The sequence below is a fragment of the Crotalus tigris genome, unplaced genomic scaffold, assembly GCF_016545835.1.
Source record: "Crotalus tigris isolate CLP2741 ecotype Arizona unplaced genomic scaffold, ASM1654583v1 scf7180000017611.44802233496:7321179, whole genome shotgun sequence".
Taxonomy (NCBI): Eukaryota; Metazoa; Chordata; class Lepidosauria; order Squamata; family Viperidae; genus Crotalus; species Crotalus tigris.
In genome coordinates, this window is record NW_024096511.1 from 3,280,001 (window position 1) to 3,296,682 (window position 16,682).

Below are 16,682 nucleotides of genomic sequence, written 5' to 3' on the forward strand. Positions count from 1 at the left end.
TCGTCAGCTAAGCGTTTTGTTCTGGAGATGAGTGTCTTGGCTACAGAGTTGATCTGTGCTGGGTGGTGGTGTGAGAGAGCGTGCAGATAGCGGTTTGTGTGTGTTTTCTTCTGGTAGATGGTGTGTCCTAGGGAGCCATTGGATTTCTTGTAGACTAAGACATCCAGGAAGGGAAGTTGGTTGTTAGCTTCTGTTTCCATGGTGAACTGTATTTTGGGGTGTAGGCTGTTGAGGTGTGTGAGGAAGTTGTCCAGTTTTTCTTTCCCATGTGGCCAGATTATGAAGGTGTCGTCTACGTATCTGAGCCAGAGTTTGGGTTTGTGATCCGATTTTTCTAGAGCTTGGGTTTCAAAGTGTTCCATGTAGAGGTTGGCAATGACAGGTGAGAGGGGTGATCCCATGGGTGCTCCTTCTGTTTGTTTGTATTTTTGTCCATTATAGATGAAGTATGTGTTGGATAGGCAGTGGTTGGTCAGATCTAAGATGTGTTTGGGGGGGTTATATTTGTTTTGGATAGCTGTCAAGGCTTCTTTGATAGGCACTTGGGTGAAGAGGGATATGACATCGAAGCTCACGAGTAGGTCGCTGGGCTGTAAGTTTTGTTTCTTTATGATCTCTATAAACTGGAATGAGTTTTTTACGTGTGAGGTGATGGATTCTGCATAGGGCTGTAGTTGTTTGGCGAGAAATTTGGCTAGGTTTTGTAGAGGTGAGCCTATGGAGCTGACTATAGGTCTGAGTGGGGTTCCTTCCTTGTGTATCTTGGGGAGACCATAGAGTTTGGGGCATCTGGATGATTTCTCTCTGGGAATGATTCTTTGCTGGATCTCTTCGCTAATGGGGGAGGCTTTTATTTTGGATCTGGTGGTTTTTTCCAGGTAGGTGGTGGGATCTGTATTTAGGGGTTTGTATGTGGAGTCTTGGAGTAGGTTGGTTAATTTGGTTTGGTAGTCAGATGTGTTCATAACCACCGTGGCGTTGCCCTTGTCTGCTGGTAGGATTATTATGCTGGTGTCTTCTTTAAGGTTACGTAGTGCTGTCTGTTCCTCTTTGGGTAAGTTGCTTTTGGGTGGCTTGCTGGTGCAGAGGATGTTGGTGATTTCGAGTCTGATTCTGTTGGCGTCGTCGGGGTTGATTTTAGTCAGGCTGGTTTCAACTCCACATATAATGGTTTCAGTGGGGATGTGTTTGGGAGCGACTGCAAAGTTGAATCCTTTGGAAAGGACATTGGTTTCGGCTTTGGTGAGGATCCTATCTGAGATGTTATGCACTGTTTGCTTCATGTGTGGCTGTGAGGGAGGAGGGGTTTGTTTCTGGCGTTCTTGTAGTCTTCGGAGTTTGTTGGTGTGTGTATCTGTCTTGAAGGTGGTCTGTGTTTCGGCTCTCCAGACGGCGAGTTGTTTGGATTTGTCCCAAAGTGCGGGGTGGATCTTGTTGCTGAGTTTGAGGTGGAGTGTGAGGAGATCTTTGTTAATTCGGTCTAGGAGGAATCTTTTTGTGTGAAGTTCATTTCTGATTAGGGCCAATTCTGTTCTTTTCAGGATCCGTTTGGTGGCTGCAGAGTTGGAGTGGAATTTCAGTTGGAAACATGTGGGGATTAGATTTTGATCTCGGCAGTTGCGTAGGAATGCGAGGTCGCATAAAATGGAAGCTCTTTGGACTTCAAGTTTTTCATAGGTCCTGGTCAGATGGTGGATTTCCTCCCCGTAGAGGTTCAATATTTGTTTTCTGAGGTTTTCGCGGGTATTTGTATGTAGGTCTTTGGTTGTTCGGGTTTTCTCCCACGTAAAATTGGAAGTGTCTTGGCGACGTTTCGACGAAGTCCCATTCGTCATCTTCAGGCTGGTGCTTTCAGCTTCGTGCCTCGAGCAGCAGTGTGTGGTCTTGGCTGTTTCTTCCTTTTAACTGCCAGTGGAGGTATGAACTGATTGGGTGGGAGCTTGGCTGTGTTCTGATTGGGTGGAGGTGTGTTCTGATTGGTTAGGGGCTTGGCTGTGCTCTGATTGGCTGGGGGGTTGGCTGTGCTCTGATTGGCTGGGGGGTTGGCTGTGCTCTGATTGGCTGGGGGAGTGTTCTGTTTGGTTGTGCTCAGGTTAGTCTGAGTTGCAGAGGGATTCAAGATTTTGGGCTGCCCTGCCATTCCTTGGCTTCGCGTTCGTGGTCGTGCTTCCTCTTCATGGAGGGTGTCAGTTTGCTTCATGTATGGATTGGGGGGGTTTAAAGTGGCTAATGATGCAGCTGAAAGCACCAGCCTGAAGATGACGAATGGGACTTCGTCGAAACGTCGCCAAGACACTTCCAATTTTACGTGGGAGAAAACCCGAACAACCAAAGACCTATATATATATATATATACATATACATATACATATACATATATATATATATATATATATATATATATATAGAGAGAGAGAGAGAGAGAGAGAGAGAGAGAGAGGTGGGTGACAGGACAGAAACAAACACAGATAGATTTCTGGCAATGTCTTTATACTCCAGTTTGTCTTGGGCAATATATAAACATATGTATGTACACAGAGAGAGAGAGACACACACATGCAGCGCGTGCAGCACAGGTGGGTCTGAGCGCTGGGGCCACCGGGCCAGGCTTCCAATCGGCAGGTGAAGGCAGCCACGTGGGGGGAGACATGCAATCTGGCCCAAGAGGGACAGCGAGGCACCCACTCTAGTCCCACCCCCTCTTCCGGAGATTCCCAGCTCCTCCCCAGTCTCCCACAGGTGACCTCTGACGCGAGTGACGTCAAATCAGCCACCCACCCAGATGACCATGCTCACACAGGCATGGCCCCCCGTCCCCCCCGAGGGCAACCACAATGCTGATGCGACCCTCAATGAAATAGAGTTTGACACCCCTGATTTAGAAGTTCAATGAGAGCCAGTAGGGTATAATGGTTAAGGCATCAAGCTAGAAAATGGGAGACTGTGTATTCTAATCCTACCTTAGGCACAAAGCCAGCTGGGTGACCTTGGGCCAGTCACTCTAGGAAGGGCAAAGGCAAACCATTTCTAAAAAAAATGGCACCCATTGTCTATGAAATCAATCACCAAGAGTCAAGGCAGACTATAGGGAGTCCTCGACTTACAACCATTTTTAGTGACCATTTGAAATTACAGTGGCACTGAAAAAAGTGGCTTATAACCATTTTTCACACGACCGTTGCAGCACCTGCATGGTCACATGATCACACTTCAGACGCTTGGCAACTGGCATGTATTTATGGGTCATGTGATCACGTTTTCCGAACTTCTGATAAGCAAAGTCAACGGGGAAGCCAGATTCACTTAGCAACTGTTATTAACTTAACAACTGCAGTAATTCACTTAGCTGTGGCAAAAATGGTCATAAAACGGAACAAAAGTCACTTAACTGTCTTCCTTAGTAACTGAAATTTTGGGCTCAATTGTGGTCATAAGTTGAGGAGTACTTGTAAAAGGGACGCCCCCCCCCAAAAAGCATTAAATACACTAGTAAATTAAGTTTTCGAAGTAAACACATCTACAGATACAAGCAAATTTCAGGCCCAAATTAAGGCTGTTTTATTTATGCTTCACTTCTAGATCAGAAGCAGAACAGAGAGCTGTGCTTGATTTAGACACTTTAAATAAAGACTTGTTTAATGTCTGATTAAACAGGCTTCCACAGAAATGCGAGATAATATTTATTAAACATTTGGGAAAAACAATCTGGCGTGCCTTTAGAGAAGGAAATGCATGTCCATTATAACACCTGAGGCACACCAGACATATCTGCAGTGCAGCTTATGAGCCCTTCAGGATGACAAATGGCTCAGGCCAGCCGATGTCCATATAGGGCTACACACTTCCTATGAGCTGACAGCCTTGTAAGAGCATTGCGTACAGTATTTGGATCAGCTTCACATTCTTCGGGCGTGTTCCTCTAGGAGCCAGCAGTTGATTTCCGCTTTGAGAGCTGGCTCAGACCTCCAGTGGCTCTCATAAGAAAATAGCCATGACTGAAGGTTGAAAGTGTGCAAGATTCTTTCTTTAAGTACACAAACACTCCGAGTCTAGCCACTTTCCTGCAGCCCTGCCAGGGTTAGGTGTTTTTTTTTTTTTTTCCCCTTTCCCGTATGTCTGCTACTTGATCAAGCGACTTTTTTTTAGGAAAGAAGGTATGAGTTCAAAAAAGAAGAAGGATAAACATAAAAGAATGCCACAGATCCACACCTGTGGGTTTTTTTTAAAAAAAAAAATAAGTCTTACCACCAGTTGAAGCTAATGTAGGCACACACATTCCACCTATAGCTGTGTAAATAAAACTGTGTTGCTGTTGTAGTGAATTCCTAATTTGATCAGAAAAAAATATGCTGTCTGAAAAAGAGCTGCTGTACCAACACCTGCACGAAAGTCAAGGAGTCCATATGAACAATCAACTATTCATGACAGTCCTTCGTTCTTAAAATGATGGAATACCTTTTGTTCATAAGTCCTGGCAAAGAAAAGCTAGTGACAATACCACATGTTTAATTTTAGCATGACCACATCAGCACAACACATATTTGATGAGTCATTCCTCTAGGGTGTACAGAGCAACAAAATTACAACCAACAGCATTAAAATACTCAATACGTTGTGCAATGCGTGAAACACAAAGAGAATCAAGTCCAAAATTGTTCCCAAAACCAAACTGAAATTGGCTTTCTTTCTGAAGAATAAGTAGATATCCTTAGATAGAGGACACAAAGTCAGGTCACTTGAGAGATATAAGCCATGTAGCAACTTGACTCATTGATCTGCAGCACTGTGGTCCATGAGTGATGCAGGAAAATTTGGATATGTGATAGCACCATGTAGTATTCCATGTGACTTTAGATAGACAGCTGGGTATATGCAGTTCCCATGGAATGAAGATTTGTCAATACGCATATAAAAACTTGTATATAAAAACATGTTTCTGTTCACTTCATATATGGAAATGGGAGTTGGCTTAGTCAGGAAAAACATAAAAATATGTTGGTTGTAGTGGGAATGGGGCATTTAAGCCGTGTGTGTGGTAAGACAAGAATAGACAAAATGAATGTAAACTGAAGACAAAAGTAAATAATCAATATGAAGAAGGTACTTTGGTTATTCAAAGAGAAAGAATGAGAATCAAACTGAAAAACAAATATATACAGAGTAGAAATAATAGAGTTGGAAGACACCTTGGAGGTCTTCTAATCCAACCCCCTGCTCAAAGAGGAGTCCCTATACCAGGGGTAGGTAACCTTGGCTCTTTTATGACTGTGGACTTCAACTCCCAGAATTCTTGAGCCAGCATGGCTCAGCTTGGAAACTCTCCCTTTCCCCTCAGCATCGCTGGCTCGGGAATTCTGGGAGTTGAAGTCCACGAGTCATAAACGAACCAAGGTTGCCTACCCCGCCCTATACCAAATGCCTGCCCAGTCTCTTCTTTTCTCAATTTCTATTCCTCCTTTTTTGTGTACAATATAACCCAATTCACCAAAAATCTCTCTCCTTCCTCTTCCCTTTCAAAAAATGTTGGATTGTTTGTTGCATTCAAACGATTCAGAGCAGCCTCAGGATGCTAAGTTCTCAGGACATAAGCTCCTATTAAACTTATTTTGGGATAATTTAGGATGAAGAGTTTTATTTCTCATGCTCGGGATTAATTGGATTGTAAATGGAAGAGTTCCCAGTAATCATACAGGGAATCTTGAACTGTGGGTTGTTGGTGTTCTCTAGCAAAATGGGTCAATTCACATGTAATATTATCCAGTACTCAGGACAAAGTCTCACAGAGTTCATTAAAGCCTTCTATAGCAAAGGTCAACCTGATAACTCTAGAACTTTTGATCCTGACAATCTTTTGCCATTGTCCATCATAGCTGGACCTGATAGGAAATGGACCAATATATTGGGAAGGTAGGAGGTTATCTATCTCTGGTGTGCAGTATTTAATCCAACATTTCAATTATCTAACTCAGGAGGGTCCAAACTTGGCAACTTTAAAATCTGTGGACTTCAACTCCCAGAGTTCCTCAGCCAGCATGAATATAAAACGATTAGTTTTATATTCATGAAATTTTAAATTATTTTTCATTCTCCCTTCAGCTATCAAAATATGCTATTAAATGTACAGTAAAAAGAAGCAAATCTATATAAAATCTACATAAATCCATACAGCAGTTATTTAATCAGCGTTTAATGATTTCACCCATCTGCTTCAAGGCAAGCGGTCAAAGCATTAAAATTACTTTATCATTTGTCAGTGCTCATTTTGTTTTCCCCTTCAGGTTTGGATCATGGTCACAGGCCATTTTAAATTGCTTTGCTTTCCGTCTCCTCAGTCATTTCTGATTCGATGACATGTATAATACAAACTATCCTTCTCTCTCCAACTATTTTCTACCATATTTGGGCATTTTAAAGTATCGTTCTATTTACCTGGTTGCGTTTTCATTTTCGTAAGCATGTTGTACATAGTTTGGTGTGTCCATTATTGACTCAGAAGTGGGTAAATGCAGCCTTTTCTTGCAGGCATCCAAGTAAACAGAGGTTTTGGAAAGACTCATGAATTTAGAAATGTGTATGGGCTACCATAGCAACTTTTTTACTGGATTTTTACAAAAGAGGATATTTTTTTTCCATTAAGGAGAGTTCTTAGGAAAAAAGTCAGTGTGGTGTCAGAAAGGGGCTATGCCCATGTTATGTTTCAATGGAAAAAGAGGGGGCAAGTGGCAAGTTTAATTCATTGCAAACTTCTCTTATGAAGGGCACTTTGAATGGAAATAATGGCAAACAGCACCAATATTACAGGGCAGCATATTTTAAGAGGCCTGAATAATAACCATATATTCTGTACCTCAAAATTCTCTGTTGAGCCTAAACGTATTACAACAATTGAGCCCAAAATTTTTGTTGCTAAGCGAGACATCTGTTAAGTGAGTTTTGCCCCAGTTCACAATCTTTCTTGCCACAGTTGTTAAGTGAATCACTACAGCTATTAAATTTGTAACACAGTTGTTATGTGACTCTGGCTTCTCCATTGACTTTGCTTGTCAGGGCACAAAAGGTGATCACATCACCCTGAGACCTTGCAACCATCATAAATGTGAGACAGTTGTCAAGCATCCAAATTTTTGATCACCTGACCTTGGGCTTGCTGTAATGGTTGTTTGTGTGAAAAACAGCCATAAGTCGCTTTTTTCAGTGCCGTTGTAACTTTGAATGGTCACTAAACAAACTGTTGTAAATCAAGGACTACCGGTATGCATTTGCAAGTCACCTTTCTCAATAAAAATGCCACGATCCCTTGTCTTTAATGTAGAAGCTCCCTGAGCTCAACCTGTCCAGCACTCTCTCATCAACTGCTTCAAAAAATCATGCTTACTAATTGGATCCAGACCCAATTTCATGCAAAAGAGCCAAGAGCTAATTGGAACGAGCACCCTCCCCACTAATTCTTTGGAAGAGCCTTCTGATGAAATCCACATTTCTAAGCTCAGAAGAAAAAAGCAGCTTTCCTGGGTATTGGATCAAATTGCAGGGCCAGCCCAAATCTGAGGGGAGAAAAAGGGTGGCAGCCTTTGGCAACAGATCTGAATGTCATTAAAGGGCAACTCATTGTTAGTTATTGCACTTATTATTACTATGTTTTTACTGCCAGGTATGGGGAAATGCAGTTGTGGGATTTTCTGCCTCATTTGCCAAAATAACTTGGCTGGCTTTCGGTGGAACTATATTTCCCAAATTGTGGAGGGGGCTGGTTTTGTAGGCCAATTTGATCATCAGCCATATATGTTTTTTTTAAATGGACCTGTGTTGTTATAATTCTGCCTTTTCTTCCACCAAGAAATTCAGAGCTGGACCCAGGATTTTGCAAGCAAACTGCTCTTCCCCTGGGCAACTCAGCTGTCCGATTTGGAGAAGAGAAGGCAAAACCAGGGCAGAGTCGTAGGGAACATTGTTTTCAAACTCAAGAGCATATAGAAGAGCCCTGCCCTATTTAAACAGAAGACAATCTCTCTGTTTGGCCCCAGGCAAGTGACATCTTCGGACGTTCGGGCCACACCAGGACAAAGGATGTACCCAGAGGTCTGGCTTGCAACTGCTCTGATGCAAAAGCTTTGCCTTAAAGCAGGTGCACTTAATATCCACTTCCCAGACCCCTCCCCAATTATCTACTTAATTGTTGTTTTGTACTAAGGGAGAAAGGAAAATATTACCACATGTATGGGAAAATAGGCAAATGAACTGCATTTAATTAGCTATATTGAAATGAAATATAACTCAAATCGAATGTGGGACTGTCTAGACCTAGTTGCATCTCTTCCCAATTTTTCAAGGATGTCCCAAGTTTTCCATGTAAAAACTAACTGCAGACTTTTGCCTGAAAGAAATGTGTCACTGTCCTTAAAGGCCTTGGGGACATATTTTTACCTGATTCAACTCGAAATGATAACTAAATTAAGAGGCTTATTCATTTCTGGGTGGAATTTAAAGATCAGGTTTTTACCTATAAAGCCCTATAAGGCTTGGCATTGAAATACCGTTAGATGTGTCCACTATATACATATACTGCCGGCATCCTTTAATGGTCTCCCAAATGGATGAGATGAAGGAGTCTCTGAGGAATGCTTTTAAGTAGCAGTCCCCCATATTATGGAATCTCTCGGGCTCCCTCATGGATGGCTTTTCGGAAGTTCATAAAACAAAACTATTCCGGAGTGGAGTGAATGGCAACTACTGTGCCTGTGTATTATGGCATATTTTTGTTTTATCTAGACTTTATTTTTTAACAATGTGTTATGCATTTTTATTAAACTACTGTAAGTTTATTTCCAGGTCCAAGGCCACAGAAAGACAATAAACAATGAAAAAATAAACTGTGAAAAGTATTTATCTCTATTTTTTCAACGTATAAGCCACCTTAATAGCTTAAGTGACTCTAGGCAGTGCATAACGTTAAAACAACAAGACAAGGAGAAAAGCAGTAATAAACAACAGAAACAATTCATTATAGTAACTTGTCAAGAAAGGGCTAACGGGTTCATTACCCAGACTGTCATTCAATTTCTTTTACCAGGGCATTTTACATCTGTGCTTATACCTACAACCACCTGTAGCAAAAGGTAATTTGTTAATTGACTACCCAACACCAAAACATCCCTGGGTGCCTTCTAAAAATTAAAAACAAACAACCTTATAAAGGTTAAACTGAGATATAGTGTACAGATAGTTCTTGTCTTAACAATCATTTGTTTAGCGACTGTTCTGGAAAAAGTGACTTAACAACTATTCCTTGCACTTACAATCATTGCTGCATTCCCAAGTGATCAAAATTTGAGCACTTGGCAACTGCCATGGATTGCCATTTGTGACCTTCTGATAAGCAAAGTCAATTTGGGAAACTGGATTTGCTCAATGATTGCGTGATTCACTTATGGCAGGAGAGGAATTCACTACATGCTCTTGAGTTTGAAAACAATTGCAGCGATTCGTTTAACCACCATGACCACGCAGGTCGTAAAATTGGGCACAACTCACTTAACTACCACATTGTTTGGGAACTGAAATCCTAGTCTCAATTGTTGTCATAAGTTGAGGACTACCAATTTAAAGGCAGGAATTCACTTCTAAGTTGTCCACTCACTGCAACTCTTAGATTAAAGGCTATGGATACAGCTTTCTGGGCTCAGCTGAAACCCCAGCTGTGAGCTGCTTAAGGGCAACAGGTCATTTTTGCTCAGGTTAACCCACCTCCTTGAACTGTTGCAAGTGTGGCGGGTTGCAGGTCACGCCTGATAAAACTCCTCTGAGGAAGGGAGATTAGTATGTAAAAATAGAGGCAGGCAGAGACATAATGCCTCATTTCAATAAATAGTATCATCTTTAAAAAAAAAGCTGTGGAACTATTGAGGAAAGACAACATGTTTAAGGAGCAAAAAACTGGTCGGGTGTGTTGCTTACAAAGGATGAGTTCATACCCAGTGGGAAAAACAGAGCACATTTTCCGTGCTTCTGTCTCGCTTTTACGTGCCAAGTATTTTACAGCATGTAGCTTCTCTCCCTCTCCCTCCCTCCTTTTCTCTCTCTCTCTCTCTTAACAGAAAGTAGTTATTAGGGAAAATATTCCAGTATGATTCAGTGGCCTAATCCTGCAAGCTAGGCATTGTACAATACACAATTCTGGGTGATCATATAATAAGAAATGCCGCAAATAAACTTCTTTCCACAGAAAAGTACCTAGGTGTGTGGGGTGGGGGGGGGGTGAGGGAAGCAGTTAACTATCAGGAGTCTGCAAAGAAATTAGCAGCAAGCTTTCCACCACTGTTATTTCTAGAACCTTATGTATCATTATTAGTCTTAATAAGAAAAAGAAAATAAAGAGATCCCAGCTTTGCTCCTAGCAACCATCTGGGCTACCAACTACCCACCCCCTCTTCTCCCCTTCCTCCTCTTGAATTCTCTGTTCTCACTCATGGCAAGAGAGAAATCAAGTAGCACTAGACATTGAGGGTGGTGATCACAAAGAACAACAATCCACCGATTAAAGCAAATGGAGCACTATTATTTACTTCACTAGGAAGGAATACAAGCAGGGATTCTAAACCCCTTTATTAACTCCCAAGTAGTATTGTTAAGAGCCTGTGGGATATGATTACAGTTAATGATGTAACTATTCTTTAAACAGTTTGATGAATGTTAAGAGTATGCACAAGAAATAGTGAACATAAACTCATCATGAATGGTAGAGACAGACTCCTAAGTGCACTGCCCAACTTCAGTTTGCAATACTTTCCAATGATTCAATTTCCAAGTCTGTCTTTCTTTTGTTTGTGTTTATGTGTGTGAGAGAGGGAATGTGTATAATAAATATTGCACATAAATATTTAAAAAATTCAGTTCTCATCCTTATGGGTGGTATGTGTCTTCCTCAATCTTGAGTCTTCTACCAGAGGCCTGGGAGTTTTTGTGTAGGATCTTAGTTGTTTCTAGCATAGCACCTTCTGGACAGAGAGCTCCGATATGGTTCCTGGGATCTATTGGAGCCACTCTCCCAGCTTAGACATCACAGCCCCGCATGCTCTTACCACACTGGGACCACTTTGGTCTATAAACATACATACATAGGTATATATAGGGGTGCCTATTTGGAATATATCTATATATCTTTTGTTTATGTATACACACACACACATATATGTATGTATGTATGCATGTATGTAAAACACTATGAAGCAGTATATAAGTCTAAGTGTTATTGCTATTGTTATATAAAATTGTGGATAGATATGGATCTCATCTCTCCACTGGGAAGCTCTTCCTCCAGATAGTTTGTACTGAGAGCTATTACAGAGGCAATTGCCTTCAAATTGAACAGGACAATATATAGGATTATTAAGTCCAAGACTGGATTACCAATCATTTTACTATATGGAGGATCTCATTGTTGTTGTTTTTTAAAAAATGTGATTTTAGCATATTAAGAGTCATTTAGGAAGCAGGAAATCTTGTAGTTGGACTTGTATTATAATCTTGTGGAAGAAAATTGAATGTGAGTTTTGGAATATAGTATTTTACATTTTTCCATTAACCTGGAAAAGAACTCCAATTTCACAACATATTTTTTTGGGGGGGGGAATCTTCTGGGTTTAACAGGGAAATGCCTTCCTTTTTAAAACGCCTCTTCAGAATGGATAATTGCTCAAATGAAATCTCTGGTCTTTAACAAAGTTCATAATACTTTTCAAGAAATCATTTAACTCCTTTCACTTTCCACCTGAAGTGTGATTCTAGTGGATTTTATGCCTCTTGAAAGTTAGTTAGACTGATAGATGCCAGTTGTGGACAGGCTGAGTTTCTGAGGAATGCTGGTTCAGCCTTTTGAAGAGGGAAAAGAGAGAGTAATGATTCCAAAGGAGACATATTTTTAACTTCTATAAATCAAGATTGCGGTGATAGGAAGAATCTAAGCTGGAAGCTGGAGGGAAAGCTCTCTTCTCCCCCCCCCCTTCACCCCAGTGAAAATACAGCGCCTTTTTTTGTGCGCTGAAGTGCGCCAGCTTTTTCAGACAGGAGGAATGCGGAGTGTCAAGGGGTCAGGATCAATCCGGTGTGACTTGACGAGGCAGGAAGGTGGAGAGGAATGCGAGGAATGTCGCTGTTTGTGTGGGACTCCATTCAGCCGATTGGCGCGTCCCGGACGCCTCAAGAGTATAAAAGCAGCCCGCTGCTTGCTCGAGACTCAGACCAAGCATTACTCTCCTTCTAAAAGCAGAGAGAAAAGGGAGAGAAAGCGGCACTTTTCCCCCAAAGCCGAGCCGATCGAAGGAAAACCTGCCCTCTCGCCGGCCAGCGAGATTTAAAACCAAAAAGGACCTCATCTGACAAAGAGATCCGCCCGGCTCCCAAACCAGCCAGCAACTTTTGCCGATCTCCCTGTGCCGAAAAGTTGCGAGGAAAAGGAGGATGGCAGTCCGCACCCTCGCCTGGGTTTTCCTCGCCGCTCTACTTAGCTGGGTAAGTGGTCTTTTTTCGGAGACAGGTAGTCTGTCTGTCTGTCTCTCCTATTTCCTTACTCACCGGGCCCACCTGCTGGAGCGTTGTTTGACCCACCGTCTCGACCTCCCTCTGTCTCCCCAGGAAGCGGACGGCCAAGAGTGCAGCGCCAAGTGCCAGTGCTCCTCCGCGCCCCCCGAATGCCCTCCCGGGGTAAGCCTGGTCCTGGACGGCTGTGGGTGCTGCCGCGTCTGCGCCAAGCAGCTAGGCGACCTTTGCACCGAGCGGGATCCCTGCGATCCTCACAAAGGGCTCTTCTGCGACTTCGGCTCCCCGGCCAACCGCAAGATCGGCGTATGCACTGGTGAGTAGTGGTCTTTTGTTTTGCTGCCCTGGCTTTTTCTTTGGGACGGGAGCGATTGGTGTAGAGTGGGAAATGCCGAAAGGGGTGACTTTTTCTAGGTTCTCGATCGCATCAGTTTTTAAGATGAGTGGACTTCAACTCCCAGAATTCTCTAGTAGGGAAGCCTGCCTGTCTTAAAAGTTGCTGAAATCGACAAACCCCGTTCTAGGGCTATGCAAAGCCCCGCTATTCTGAGAGCTTTCCTTTTATGGTTTAAGTATATTTCGTTTTAAAAAGTGCGCCTGATTGGACAGTTTTCTCCCAAAGGCTTCTAGGAATATGTAGGACTACAACTCCCAGAATTCTAGTTATGCTTTCTGAGAATCAGAGAATGATATCTGGTGACATCCATTATTAGATCAGGGTTCTTCAACCTTGGCAACTTTAAGACTTGTGGACTTCAACTCCCAGAATTCCTAAGCCAGCAAGAGGAATTCTGGGAGTTGAAGTCCAGAAGTCTTATGGGAGGGTCTCCAACCTTGGTATCTTTATTAGAATAGTAGAAGTACTGTATAAAAAAAAGTTGCAATAGAACATCTTTCCATAGTTTAGGAGGTTTCATTCAGCAGGGAAAATTTTACCCAAAATTTTACACTTCTAGCACTTGCCTGTTATTAAAGGCAGAAGAGCTGAATATAAACAAAACTGGAAGTCAGTTCTGTGTAGTCCTTCTCTTGTATAGTTCTAGAGTCCTGACATTAACCCGACACTGAGTATTTATGAATGAATCCTGTTTTCTATTTGCAGCAAAGGATGGTGCTCCATGTATATTTGGAGGCATGGTGTATCGGAGTGGCGAGTCCTTCCAGAGTAGCTGCAAATACCAGTGCACTTGCCTGGATGGAGCTGTAGGCTGTGTGCCTCTCTGCAGCATGGATGTTCGTCTGCCCAGTCCTGACTGCCCATACCCACGCAGAGTGAAACTCCCAGGAAAATGCTGCGAGGAATGGGTGTGTGATGAGCCCAAGGACAAAGAACGCACTGCAGTTGGACCTGCTCTTGCTGGTGAGCTACTTTCCATCATATTTCTTTGGAGTGTTGCTGTACTAATTTGAACTGCATGGACCACTTTTGTCATTCTGTTGTCGTAATCACACTTGCTCGGTTTGATTCTTAATGCTCCGATATAAGCTTAATGTTTCCCTATGCTTTTCAGCTTACAGACTAGAAGATACCTATGGACCTGACCCATCACTGATGCGTGCAAACTGTTTGGTCCAGACCACTGAATGGAGTGCCTGCTCAAAAACTTGTGGAATGGGAATCTCAACCAGAGTCACCAATGACAATGCCCACTGCAGGCTGGAGAAGCAAAGCAGACTTTGCATGGTGAGGCCATGTGAAGCAGATCTTGAGGAGAGTATCAAGGTAAATAATTGTCCATTTCTGCTGCTTACTTCTGGAAAAATGTTTCATAACCATTACATTTATCCTACTTTGGAAAATCTCTAATATAAACTAATTTTCAGTAAGATGTAAACATTGTTTAGCAAGTACGTCTGCAAAAAAAAAAAAAGTTGCTTTTCCTCTAGAGTGCTGAATTCCTCTTCTTTCTGCTCACCCGTTCCCTATATCATAGCCCATATTGGGTTGAAAAACTGGGTTTCTATGAATAGTAATAAAACTTCCAAGGAAACCAGGCATGAACGGTCTTCTAAAAGTCCACTGAGGAAAATTAGACTTATAAATAAAGGATACAAACAAGGCAAATTTAAGTATCTTTAGAGTGTGGGGAAAATATGAATTTGTTTGACCATAAGACATATATAAGACTGGCAAAAATATATCCTGTAGATTGGATGCTCAGTTTAACCAAACATAGAACCCATTGATAACCTATACTAAAGATAAAGATAATAGTTTCCCCTGTCCAGTTGTGTCCAACTCTAGGCTGGATCAGGACAGACAACTAATGTGTTTGAAGAATTTCAGGCTGTGTTTTCCGTAACTTCTTGGCCATTAGCATGTGCTTATTGGAATTGATGAAGTCCAAAACATCTGGAGGTCCCCTGATTGATCTCTAATCTAGGATTTACCCTAAAAAGTTAAGAAATTGGGAAAAAATGTGAATGTTGGAAATATTGCCTATGCTGGTGATCTGAATGGGAGCTTTGTTTATCTGATGTATCAATATAAGATTTATTTATTTTTTTCAACAGAAAGGTAAAAAATGCATCCGTACACCCAAGATCTCTAAGCCTATCCAATTTGAGCTGTCTGGCTGTACCAGTGTAAAGACCTACCGAGCCAAATTTTGTGGTGTCTGCACCGACGGGCGTTGTTGCACCCCCCACAGAACAGCCACTCTCCCTGTGGAATTCAAATGTCCCGATGGTGAAGTCATCAAGAAGAGCATGATGTTTATCAAGACTTGTGCCTGCCACTATAACTGTCCTGGAGACAATGATATCTTTGAATCAGTCTACTACCGGAAGATGTATGGAGACATGGCATAAAATCCCATGAGAGATTTTTGAACTTGGCCCTCAACTTGAACTGATAATGGCATCTCATTTTGTTAAACATGATTCTATAGCACAAGTGATTTAAATGTCTGAAGTTTAAAAAAAAAATAACAAAATTGTTACATCTGACCTTAAGGTCAAATTACCTACTGACCCCAAACGTTGGTTTGAAGGAAGAATAATAATATGAATATAATGTTGATGATGATGATGAAGAATAGTGAGAGATGATACGTAATTCGTATCTCAGAATATATTGAGGAGAAGGATGAATAGAAATTAATTAAGGGACATAGGCAGTCTTGAGAAACATTTTCAAAATGTGGTGGCATGTGTCCTCTTTAATTGTGCAATCAAAGAAAAAAAAACCCTTAGCAAAGTTATTGGCACTGGTTTTTGTGACGGTAACAGCTGGACTGGACATTTTTATCCAGCAGGTGCTAAGTAATTATGTTATTTGAAAATGGCAATAATTCTGCCTTTGAAACTGATTCAGAGGATTTGTTCAGAAAGAATCTGAATTAGACTAGACAGCTTGTGGCAATCGTTTGCTTGTCACGGACAACATTTTTTAAAAAAAAAAATAGTGTAATAGTGTAAATACTGTATGTGTTTATATGTGTGTGTTTATGTGTGTTTGTATGTGTGTATATGTGTATATATATATTGTACAGTTATCTAACTTAATTTAAAGTTGTGTTGCCTTTTTTGTTAATGCTTTGATACATCAGTGTTAGCCTCTCTTTTTTTATGATTCAAAGCTTGTCTGATCCACTGCATTCATTCAGCTCATAAAATAGAGTCTGTAATGGTAGTTTTGTTGAATTAGTAGGGGGAAAATCAACTGAACTGGTGCTTTGATGAAGAAGATATACCAGTGTCCTATTCAACCATTTCATCAAACAAATGACAAAGGGAGAAAAGTATATTTCTCTCTGTCTGAATTAGTATTCCTTGAAACAAAATGAGTGTTCTCTAATTTTTCCACCTGGGAACAGTTTGTTACTTATTGAGAAATGTGACCAAAAGTTACATGTTTGCACCTTTTTAGAAGAAAAAAAAATAAAGTATTTTATTTTTTATATAAACGGGATTGTGCTGACTTTGATTTTGTTGAGTCTAACAGTTTTGGGATACAGTGTATGTTTACACATCACTACTTCTCAGTTGGTGTTCCAGTGAGATATTTCTGTATGCTGGAATGACTGAGTCATCCGAGCAGGAAAATGTTTTGATAGAATGACTCCCCATACAAGCTTGCAATCAGAACACAGCATGGTCCCATACCAAAAATAAGCATCACTTCACCAACATGCCTGTGGAAAGGG

General features: G+C 41.4%; 1 protein-coding gene across 1 annotated transcript; it reads left to right on the forward strand.

Moving 5' to 3' along the window:
- The first annotated feature begins 12,200 nt into the window (after window positions 1-12,200).
- CCN2 (cellular communication network factor 2) lies at window positions 12,201-16,442 on the forward strand. The gene is made up of 5 exons (XM_039324110.1): window positions 12,201-12,507; window positions 12,631-12,850; window positions 13,637-13,894; window positions 14,046-14,257; window positions 15,049-16,442. Exons 1-5 carry the CDS (start codon window positions 12,457-12,459, stop codon window positions 15,343-15,345), a joined length of 1,038 nt encoding a protein of 345 aa, XP_039180044.1. The 5' UTR covers window positions 12,201-12,456; the 3' UTR covers window positions 15,346-16,442.
- The last annotated feature ends 240 nt before the right edge of the window (window positions 16,443-16,682 follow it).